The sequence below is a fragment of the Perognathus longimembris genome, chromosome 17 (assembly GCF_023159225.1).
Source record: "Perognathus longimembris pacificus isolate PPM17 chromosome 17, ASM2315922v1, whole genome shotgun sequence".
Classification (NCBI taxonomy): Eukaryota; Metazoa; Chordata; class Mammalia; order Rodentia; family Heteromyidae; genus Perognathus; species Perognathus longimembris.
Genome location: NC_063177.1, coordinates 37,292,903 through 37,304,360, shown reverse-complemented (window position 1 = coordinate 37,304,360; position 11,458 = coordinate 37,292,903). Strand labels below are relative to the sequence as shown.

General features: G+C 57.4%; 1 protein-coding gene across 1 annotated transcript; it reads right to left on the bottom strand.

Annotated features, from left to right (window-relative positions):
- Nucleotides 1-3,812: 3,812 nt before the first annotated feature.
- Grb7 (growth factor receptor bound protein 7) lies at nt 3,813-9,699 on the bottom strand. The gene is given in 16 exon segments (XM_048365057.1): nt 3,813-3,857; nt 3,859-3,963; nt 5,577-5,670; nt 5,778-5,826; nt 5,829-5,864; nt 5,986-6,046; nt 6,182-6,298; nt 6,400-6,480; nt 6,704-6,802; nt 7,264-7,374; nt 7,727-7,864; nt 8,329-8,406; nt 8,505-8,626; nt 8,760-8,916; nt 9,294-9,444; nt 9,543-9,699. Coding segments are annotated over 16 exon segments (1,593 nt in total). The 5' UTR covers nt 9,695-9,699; the 3' UTR covers nt 3,813-3,815.
- Between the last annotated feature and the right edge of the window lie 1,759 nt (nt 9,700-11,458).

Below are 11,458 nucleotides of genomic sequence, written 5' to 3'. Positions count from 1 at the left end.
CTGGGGGGCGGGGGATGGGAAGCAGAGGAAGGCGCCCGTCGCGTGACACCCGGGGTCCCGCGCCCCGCGCGCCCCCGGCCTCTCCCCCCCACACCCCCGCCCGGCTCCCCCCGCCGCCCGAGCGCGAGCCAGAAGTGAAACCGCGGGGGTCACAGCCCAGCGCCGCCGCGGCGCCCCGGCCCGCCCTTCCGGGCACTGCAGCCGGAGCTCCCGGGGGCTCGGCCCGGGGAGGGGAGCGGGTGGCCGGGGAGGAAGCGGGGGTGGGGCCGGGGGAAGCGCCCCGCGGGGACGGCGGGCCAGGCGGGCGCGGCTGGGCTGCTCTCCCCGGGGTGCTGGGCTCCGCAGCGCCGCCGGGAACCGCGAGGGGCGCCCGCGCTTCCCGGCATGGCCGCTAGGTGTCACTGCAGCCGCGCGGCTGGGCCGGCGGGGAGGGCGGGGGTGCCTGGCAGAAAAGGGACCAGCTCCACACTGCGTGCCCCCTAGGCCCCATGGCAGTGGAGGACACGTGATCGCCCGGCCTCTGGGGGGTTTTAAGTCACCTCCTCCATCTCCCCCCATCTCTCCTCATCCCTTAGATGGTGTCCACCATTGCCTAGCTTCATATGTACACCTTTAGTGAACCCAATAGACTAAGATAGACTAAGAGGTCCTGGGCCTTGTCTTCCACCTTAGAAAAGTCCCTGCTGCTCAGAACCACGGCCTTCATTACCCAGCTCTGCTTCTGTCCTGAACAGGCCCGTCTTCTGTGTGGCCTCAGAAGGCCATGCTGCAGTTTCTGGAGGTAGAACAGCATGGTTTCCTCCTCTTCAGAGCCAAGGAGTCTTGTCCAGCTGTAACCCACCACTGCAGCCTGGAATGGCTCTCCCTAACTCCTTCTGTGACCCCAGGAGGTCATTCTCTTTGTGCCTCCGTTTCCCCCCGTCAGTGTCCCCGGGAGATTGATTAGCTGATTGACATAAAAGGGCTTTGTCCCCTGCCCAATGCAGTGAGGAGATTCTGGGTTCTTTTTCTGTGCGGCCTAAGCACCTGGGCATGCTTAAAAGGTGATTTATCTGCTTACCTCGTGTCTGTCATTCCAGCCTGGAACCCTGGCACCCCCTCCCTGAGAAGTGGCTCTGGGTATCTGTGGCCAGCCACATAGCACCAGCTAATTCAGTGCTGCCAATGGTAGGGATGGTTCTGGGAACCATGGCAGATGGCCAGTAGTAGATTATGCCGGTCCCTTTCCCAATGCTGCCAAAAGCAGCCAGCTCTGCTACCTTCCCATGCCTGGAACGTTCAGGCCGGGGTTGTAGGAAGGGCCTCCTCTCTGCCTTCCTTGACGCCAGGCCTGACTCCAAGCTTCTTAGCCAAGAATGGGAGATGCCTTGGTCACAAGTGGCTGCCAGGGTTGCTGAGCCTGACTCGAGATCTCATCACAAAGGCTGGTCCTTCTCAAGGTCATCTCAGGACAAGCTGCCTGTGGAGATCAGGGCTTAGGGGAGGGGAAGGGCTCTCCAGGGAGGACTCCCTACAGGTCACAAGTGCTCCCATTTGAGGCTCAGGAGTTCCACCTAGAAGTCAGCCAGATAGACAGAACATGCCCAGTGCCGGCACTCAGACCTGGGTTGAAATCCAGCCCCCTCCCCGTCCCCCCCCCCCCCCCCCCGCAGTGTCCTGCCCCAATCCTCAGTTCTCAACAGGAGAATTTCAGCCAGGACAATGGGGTGATGAGACTAGGGGAGAGGACTGTCCTGGCCTCAAAAAAAGGGGTCTCTCAGTCTCCTAAGTCTAAGAGAGGTTCTCCTTTTTTTTTTTTTTTTTTTTTTTTGGTCAGTCATGAAGCTTGAACTCAAGGCCTGGATGCTGTTCCTTAGCTTTTTCATTCAAGACTAGCACTCTGCCACTTTGAGCCATGGTGCCACTTCTGATTTTCTGGTGGTCAATTGGAGATAAGAGTCTCATGGACTTTCCTGCCCAGGCTGGCTTTGAACCCTGATCCTCAGGTCTCAGCCACTTGAGTAGCTAGGATTACAGGTGTGAGCCACCAGCACCCAGCTTCCATTTTTCTAACTATGAATTTTTTCCCCCCAGTCCTGGGGCTTGGACTCAGGGCCTGAGCACTGTCCCTGGCGTCTTTTTGCTCAAGGCTAGCACTCTACCTCTTGAGCCACAGCGCCACTTCCAACTTTTTCTGTATATGTGGTGCTGAGGAATCAAACCCAGGGCTTCATGTATGCTAGGCAAGCACTAGGCCACATTCCCAGCCCTCAACCATGTTTCTTAATACCATCAAATATCTCATCGGTTTGAATTTCCCCCGTTGCTCATTAATGTAATGGATGTATTTTACAGTTAGTTTGGGTCTGAATCAAGTAGTCAGTGTATCACATTTGGTTGACACTTGTCTAAACTTCTTGGAATCTAGAGTCCCCATCTTTGCTTTTCTTGTAAGTTATTGTCGAAGAAACTAGGTTATCTGGTCTGTAGTTTCCCAGTCTGCAACTGCTCATTGTGTCCACAAGTGTCACTTGCATTTCTGGTAAATTGTAACTGGATCCCAGGAATCAGATTCAGGTTTGTTTTTGCTTCCATCTTGGCAAAAACAATGCTGGGTTGGGAACCCCGTTCTGGAAGGAGGCTCTGCCTCTGATTTGAGCAGGAGACTCTGTTGGCCGTGGGAGATGCCTATTAGAGTTCCCATTGGACAAAAGCTCAAACTATAGAATCCTCTAACACACACTGACTGAGCAGTGGGCAGGTTCACACTTTGGAAGATCCCGCTGGATGCTGAAGGTTGGTTTGGAGAAGAGAGCAACTTGGTGGGCTAAGGGATAGGAGTCGATGTCCAGTTCCAAGGCCTGGAACTGTGGGCCTGAGGGTGGGGTGGGGGGTCAGCAGTAGGAAGAGCAGGGATTTGTGGAAGGGGCTGTCCTGTCTTGGGGGTAGTGTAGACGCACAGATGTGTTTGCCAGGACTCACTGGCCCACTCCCCAACAAGGGGGGAACTTGCTAAGAACAGGGTGCTGCCCCTCACCTCCTTCCCAGTCCCCAAACCCTGTGAAGACCTCTGCAGGTCTAGGTGCTGCCTTTTTTTTTTTTTTGCCAGTCCTAGGGCTTGAACTCAGGGCCTGAGCACCGTCCCTGGCTTCTTTTTGCTCAAGGCTAGCACTCTGCCACTTGAGCCACAGCGCCACTTCTGGCCTTCTCTAAATATGTGATGCAATTGAACCCAGGGCCTCGTGTATACGAGGCAAGCACTCTTGCCACTAGGTCATATTCCCAACCCCTTTGCTGCCCATTTTTTATGGGGTGCCCAGTGTGTGCCAGGCCCCTTGCTGGGCACCAGAAGTTCTCAGATAACCATGACTGCCATGCCCAGGCTGACCAAGATGTGCCCAGAGAGCAGAGTTACCAAGCGTTCGCTGGCACCTCCTTCCTTGGTTCAGTTCCTGCCAAACGGAACCCATGAGTTTATCAAAAAATAATCTTTATTGTCACTGGTAGAAAACAGAGCAGATCAACTGGCCTTTCAGTCTGTACAAAGGGTGGGGCACGAGATCGGGTCCCAGGAACTCCACAGTGGGGAGAGGGCCCCCCCCCCAAGTGTCTGCCCCTGAGGAAAAGGATGAAGGACCGGGTATGTGTGTGTGCGCGTGTGGTGCGCGTGTGTGCGCGTGTGTGTGCACGTGTGTGTGTGTGTGTATGGGGTAGTGGAGGGGTGGGGGGCGTTTTCTGCCTGATAGAGGCAAGGGTTGAAAGGAGAACGCTGGCGCAGGAGAAGCCCCGCCCCCCCGTCCCCCCCCACCCCACCCCATCACGTCTTCCCGGCGGCCTCAGAGGGCCACGCGGGTGCAGGAGTGGCGCAGCGGGCAGGGGCAGGATGCCTCGGTTCAGCTGGTGGAACTCCACGAGCTGCAGCAGGTCCGTGAAGCGGGTCTGGCCATCGTCCATGCTGAAGTAGAGGCAGCCCTCATCCTCGCTCTGGGTGCGCCAAAGGCCAGAGGTCATCGGAGGGCAAGGCTGAGGAGCGGCCTCCTGGGGCAGGGCTGGGGGGCGGGGGGGGTCCCCACTTCTTTTTTTTTTTTTTTTTTTTTGGTTTGGTCATGGGCTTGAACTCGGAGCCTGGGCGCTATCCCTGAGCTCTTTGAGCCCCAGCTCCACTTCTGGTTTTTGAGTGATTAATGGGAGCTAGGAGCCTCACAGGGACTTTTCTGAGTGGGCTGGCAACCATGATCCTCAGGTCTCAGCCTCGTGAGTAGCCATGATTACAGCGGGGAGCTACCAGTGCCCGGCCCCATTTCTTTTTCTGGCATATGTGTGTGGGTTACCGGGGACTGAATCCAAGGCCTCATGCATACACTCTACCACTTGAGCCACACCCTCGGGACCTTTGCTTTTACCTTATTATCTATCTAATTATTTATTTCGCCAGAACTGAGGTTTGAACCTAGGGCCTTGTGCTCTCATTTGGCTTTGCTATTCGACCCAGTGCTGTAACACTTAAGCCACATCTCCACTTCTGCTTTTGGCTGGCTAATTGGAGATAAAAGCTACAGATATGTCTGTCCAGGCTAGCTTCGAACAGGGATCCTCAGATCTCAACCAAAAGCATGAGCCTTTGGTGCCCGACAACTTTCATTTTATTTTTATTTTTTTTATTATTTTTTTTTTTTTGGCCAGTCCTGGGCCTTGGACTCAGGGCCTGAGCACCATCCCTGGCTTCTTCCCGCTCAAGGCTAGCACTCTGCCACTTGAGCCACAGCGCCGCTTCTGGCCGTTTTCTGTATATGTGGTGCTGGGGAATCGAACCTAGGGCCTCGTGTATCTGAGGCAGGCACTCTTGCCACTAGGCTATATCCCCAGCCCCAACTTTCATTTTATTTTATTTATTTATTTATTTATTTTGGCCAGTCCTGGGGCTTGGACTCAGGGCCTGAGCACTGTCCCTGGCTTCTTTTTGCTCAAGGCTAGCACTCTGCCACTTGAGCCACAGCGCCACTTCTGGCCGTTTTCTGTATATGTGGTGCTGGGGAATCGAACCCAGGGCCTCATGTATACGAGGCAAGCACTCTTGCCACTAAGCCATATCCCCAGCTCCTTTCATTTTATTTTTGAGAGAGTTCTACCTTTGGTCTAGGCTGGGGCTTCCTGCTTCTGCCTCCCAAGTAGCTACCACCATGCCTAGCTTTGAGGTTCCCACTTCTTACACAGGGAAAATTAGGAGACTCAGTACGGGCCACAGAGCTCCTTGTGAGGGGCAGAGGAGGAGGAGGAAGAGGAGGAGGAGGAGGAGGAAGAGGAAGAGAAGGAGGAGGAGGAGGAGGATGAGAAGGAGGAGAAACAGGAGGAGGAGGAGGAGGAGGAGGGAGGAGGAGGAGGAGGAGGAGGAGAAAGAGGAGGAGGAGGAGGAGGAGGAGGAGAAAGAGGAGGAGAAAGAGGAGGAGGAGGAAGAGGAGGAGGAGGAGGAGGAGGAGGAGGAGGAGGAGGAGGAGGAGGAGGAGGAGGAGGAAGAAGAAGAGGAGGAGGAGGAGGAGGAGAGGCTTCCGGGGGACCTGTGGGAAGCAGAGACTCCTGGGAAGGAGGGAGCTACTCACCGGGAGGATGAGGTAATGCTTGACTTTCTGCAGGTGGCACAAGGACAGGACAAAGCCCTGTGGGTTCCGCTGGCTCTCCCGCACCAGGAACAGGCTTCAGAGACATCAGGCAGCACGATCAAACATGCCTCACTGTGCTTTGCCCCAGGGTCTCTGCCAAGGATGGGTCTGCTGCCCACCCGGCCCCGCCCAGGCCCTTACCCATCCACCAGGCCCTGCTGCCCAATGAGCTGCTGGCTTTCCTCCCGGAGATGCGTCCATGGAACCAGGCCTGCGTGCGGTGGATGGCTGGGATGGAGGGAACAGATGGGCTGTTGTCCAGCTGGGGAAGGGGACAGCCACCCTTGGACTGGTGTGCTGAAGGAAGTGGGGGACACCCCACCCCGCAGGCCTCTGGGCCATGACCTACCTGCACTGAGGCTCGTGCCGGAGCTTGGAGTGGGCAGGCTGAGGCGGTGGTTTGTCTTCTTCTGCAGAGAGGGATGGGAGATGGGGTTGGGAGAGCTCCTGGCAACCCCTCGCCAGGGGCTCTTCTCTTTCTCCCAGTTCCACAAAGACACCAAGAGGAGCCCTGGCAGGCATGCAGAAGGGTGCAGGCCCCTCACCCTCCAGGCCTGGGCCTCCTCCAAGGCGGCGCTCAGAGCTTCCCGGGGGTTCTCGATGACGCGTCCAGCGTGGCCAGAGAAGTCCATAGCCACCAGGGTATTATCTGAGACGCTTCTCTGGAGACGGGACAGAATGGGGAGGGGAGAGTTCAGGACAGCTGCTTCCCAGGCCAGGGGTGGGGTGCCACCCTGCCCAAGGCCACACTGCACACACTCACCAGCGGTGGGGAACCCAAGTAGGATGGGCGCAGGTGGCGAGACTGGGCCTGCTGATAATTCTTATATAGCTGCATCCCATACTGAGGGTGGGGAGAGAAAGGGGACCCAGGGTCAAGAGGGTCTGGGAGGCTGGGCTATGACACCCCAAGAGCAGAGCTGTTTCTGCCTAGGAGTGGAGCTTCCCCAGGCTGGGATGGGGACTCGCAGCGGAGCTGTCCTCAGTAGACTTCATGAGGGCAGAGCTGGGCCCTGCTCCTCCAAGCCGAGGGCCCCTCCAGCAGCCTGCCCCGCCCAGGGTCTCACCTTGAAGAGGCGGAAGGCAGACATCCAGCAGGTGCGGCTCTGCTCGTCCTCACTGCAGAAGATTCGAAGCCCTTTGTGGCCATTTCGAAGCTTGTTGGGCTGGGGTGGGGGCGGGGGGGGGAGAGAAAATAGCCTGATCTCAGATCGGCATTCGGGATCAGATCTCCAGACAGAGGCTCTATGGGGGTGCAGGAAAGGTCCCAGGGGTTTCCAACAGGCCCCAAATTAGAGCTCAGAAGCCCAAGGTAAAGGCTGGGAATCTGGTTTAATGGTAGAGTGCTTGCCTAGCATGCATGAAGCCCTGGGTTGGATTCCTCAGTACCACATACACAGACAAAGCTAGAAGGGGCGCTGTGGCTCAAGTGGCAGAGTGCTAGCCTTGAGCAAAAAGAAGCCAGGGACAGTGCTCAGGCCCTAAGTTCAAGCCCCAGGACTGGAAAAAAAAAAAAAGAAGAAGAAGAAGAAGAAGCCCAAGGTAAGATCTTGGGGGGCGGGGCGGGGGGCTATGTAGCTCCCACCATCCTCCTAAGGCCACACCAGGCCAAACTAGCCATGGTTACCTTGACACAAAAGCCGAAGTCCGTGGGCATGCTGTAGAGCTTGCGGCCCTGGGTCACCACATACACGTTGGACTCATTCACGTCTGCCACATACTGCAGGTGCCTTGGATCCTGAGCAGCACCGGGAAGCAGAACTTGGTATAAGCAGAGGTCATCTGCTCCATACTGACCCCCCTACCCCCCCCACCCCCACCCCCTGGCGAGATTTCAAGGCCAGAAAAGGATGGGAAAGGACCCAGGGTCACACAGCCAATTCTAGAAGTATAGTCCCATTTAAGCTTGGGTCACCTGCCACCTCCTGGGAAAGGTGATCTGGGCAAGGTAGAGGGTATGAACTAAAGGCAGCCAGGCCCACCCCAGGAGTAGGAGGAGCCGCAGAGGGTCAGGAGGGCCTTAGGGAGAGGAGGGTCCAGGAATTTCAAGGGTGCACAAAGGGCTAGGGATGGGGCCCTCCAGACCTCACCTTCGAGGTGCCTTTGGTGGAGTAATAGAGACCAGAGCGGCGCAGGAAACAGAAGAAGCGTTTCCACAGCTTGCGGCCTGAGCCCCGCAGCTGCAGGAAACCCTGGATCTCCGGGAAGCTGCCGGCGTTCAGGAAGTTCTGAGACAGGAAGGGGAGGCAGGTGAGGGCTTCTGACCCCTGTGAAGGAGATCTCCCGCCTGCCCTGGCTGTCCCATTTAACAGACAAGAAACTTATGCTCCAGCCTACAAAGTGTTGGGGTTTGTTATTTTGTCAGTCCTGGGGCTTGAACTCAGGTCCTGGGCGCTGTCCCTGAGCTCTTCAGCTCAAGGCTAGCGCTCCACCACTTGAGCCACTTCCGGTTTTCTAGTGGTTAATTGGAGATAAGAGTCTCTTGGACCTTCCTGCCTGGGCTGGCTTTGAACTTCGATCTTCAGATCTCAGCCACCTGAGTAGTTAGGATTACAGGCATGAGCCACGGGCGCCCAGCTAGAAAGTATATTACACACAGTCACATGAAAGAGAGGCACAGGGCTTCGGGGTGCACAAGCACTGGACCATTCTGGGGAGCTGCGGCTACAGTGAAGTGGGAGATCCCCCTCACCTGGATGAGGTCCTCATGGGATACACCTGTGTGTGTGTCCAGACAGCTAGAGACCATCTTTTCTGGGAACAGGGAGTGCTGAGCAGAGAAGGGTCAGGGGTCAAGGATCAAAGGTGCAGGCCGGGGACCCTGAGTATCCCCGCACTCAGAAACCCAGTCCCCTCATACACACTCACTGGGGAGCTCTTGAACAGTTCATACTTGGCGAAGTTTTTCCGAAAGATGAAGCGGCTGTCTCCACCCACAGGCCAGGCTGCTTGTACTTCAACCACAAATTCATGGTCCTCCAAACCCCGCTCTAGGGTCAAGAGCAAAAAAAAAAAAAAAAAAAAAAGCAAGCATGGGTTCATGGGAATTCACAGACTGGCCTCGAATGTCGGGCATGCCTCCCCCCCCCCCCCGTTCACTCAGCTTCTGGGACCCCGACTTACCCAGCGCTAGATACGGGTGGCATTCCACCAGTCCCCAGCTCTCATCGCTCAAGGCGTGAGCTTTCTGCACAAGCATTTCACACACATGGCGAACGGTGGTGCTAGCAGCCACCTCCACAGACCGGCAGGCCCCATCCTCGCTGTACACCTTCACTACCTGCACCCCGGGAGTTGCAAATGACTTGGGGGGGGGCAGGGAAAGGGTGATGCGTTGCTACTTCCTTTCTTTTTTGGGCTTGAACTCAAGGCCTACCGCTCTCACTTGGCTTTTCTGCTCAAGGCCCTACTTGAACCATGCCTCCACTTCTGGTTTTTTCTTTTGACTGATAGGAGATAAGAATCTCACAGACCTTTCTGGCCCAGGCTGGCTGGATCTGAGCCTCCTGAGTAGCTGGGATTACAAGTGTGAGCCACTGGTGTCCAGCCCTACTTCCCTTCCGGTGCTCTCAGAGACCCCTGACCAGGAGCCTCCCATCCTTACCCAAGAGGCACCACGTCCACCCAGGCCCAGAACGCCCCATCCGGGTGACTCACATGGAGGCGGCTGGCATCTCTGGGGAGCAGCCCCCTGGAACTGGAGGACCCTCCAAGAATGGGAGAATGAGCTGGAGGACTGCAGAGCTCAGGGAAGGGGTTGGGGATGGACGGTAGAGAGGTAACCTGAAGCTCTTCCTCTCGAAGTTTCCTAAGGCAGACAAGTGGGAAGTGGGGGCAGCATCGATGCATTAGCCAGGGCTGGCCTCCCCTGCCAGCCCCCCGCCCAGCCCCTTCACCCCATTGCACCTGCTGGTGGGGATCTGCAGAGGCTGGGACCTCTTCACCTCCCCCGACAGGGGGGCATCTGGAGGCGGGGGAGTCCCGGGAGGGGTCTCAGGAGCGGGGCACAGGTCTTCTGGGGAGCTGCTGAGATGAGGTGAAGACAGATCCAGCTCCATGACATCTGGGAGAGAAGAGGAGGGTGCCGACTTGAATCACTCACTCCGTGCCCGCTTGGCGTCCTTGTCCCCAAACCTGAGGGCTCTGCACAGCTGCCACTGCTTCCCTCTGGCTGGATTTTCCTGGAACCCTCAGAGGAGAGGATGAGCCCATTTTATAAAGAGGGACACTGAGGCTCTGAGAAGGAAGCGCTGGGCCTCCCCGCTGGGTGACTGGTGTTTGGACTGGGTGCTTTTCCTCCAGCCAGGGCAAGCGTTGGCAGGGTCCCGCGCCACATGCGCATGCGCTCACGCGGGTGCCTTGACCCGGTGTCCGGGCAGAGACCACCCCTTCTGCCTCCTGGTGCGGGGGCGCTGGCTCACCCCCGGTTCTTCCAGCACTTTATTGCCAGCCCCAGCTGCCAAGCCTGTGTGGCAACACCTGGCGAGCGATGACTGACATACAGAAAGGGGAGAGAGGAGGCCGCGAAAGGCAGCAAGCAAGCCGGCAGGAGGGGAGGGGAAGGCCTGCCCTGTGTCTGTTGCCACAGTAAGCCTCTAAGTCGTCCCTCCTACCCCCACCCCACCCAGATTCCTCATCCTGCTCAGAGCCACTTCCTCTGAGAAGCCTCCCTGGATTTACCACATGGGCCACCAAATGGCTCCCTTTCAGCATGGTGCTGGGGGCCTTTGTTTCAAATGACTGTGCACCTGTTTTACCACCCTGTGGTCTGAGAGCAGCTGGCGCCCTGCCAGGCTCCCATGTCTTTAGTATTCACACACTCAGCACAAGTAAAACTAAGAAAGGGCAACGATGCCCACTGAGAAGAGAGACAGCGCTGGTCCTCTGTAGGAGCTGCTGAGACCCGGAAGGCCCAGCCCCCACCCCTGACACTGGGTCAGGGCCACAAGGCAGCCTGGGATGCCTGGTAGTGCCCACCCACCCCACCCCTGGGACGGAGCAGGCACCTGTCCTTTATGTGAAGGCATGAGGGGATCTGGGGGGGACAGGTGAGTCAGGAAGGGGCGGGACACCACTGCCCCAGGCTCTCCATTCAACCCTGACTCATCCGCGCAAGACTTCCTGGCTTAGGACAAACACAAACAACCCAGCCTCTGCCTTCCAGTCCCAACTCCTTAACCCACAGGTAGCCTGGGAGGAGGAGGAAGGCCCAGGAAAGGAGCAGAATGGGCCCACGGCTCCTCTGACATCATCCCCTCCTTCCCACTCTAGGCCAGGTGAGACCAGTCCCACCAGCAGTCTGCCCACAGCAGTCCCAAGTCAACCTCCAGTGGAAGGGGAGGAGAGAGAGGCAATGCCTGGCCTGGATCTGGAGTGGAGATCGCCCCCTCCCTCCCCTGCCCCTCAAGCAGCACCCAGAGCTCCCTGCGCTAGGCCTGGGGCCTGCCAGGTTCTCGGCCTATGTTTTTCACCCTGACAACCCAAAACACATCTGACCCAGAGGAAGTGTCTCACACCATCCTGGGGATGACTTCCTAACACCCCCACAGTGCCCTGAGTGGAGTCACAAAAGACCCAAGAGGGCAGACAGTGAAAGGTCAGCAGAATGCTAGGAAGGTGGACACCCACCTCCTAGCCTCAGGGCAACCCGGAGCCAGAGATGCTCCCATCACCAGCACCCCATTTCAGGGAGAACTGGGGGAAGAGCTTCCAAGAGCCGCTCCATCCCCAAAACAAGACACCCACAACGGTGAGGGTATTTAGAAGGAGAAGAAGTGGATTCAGGTTCAGAGTCTGGGGAAGGGGCACAGGTGGCAGGCCGA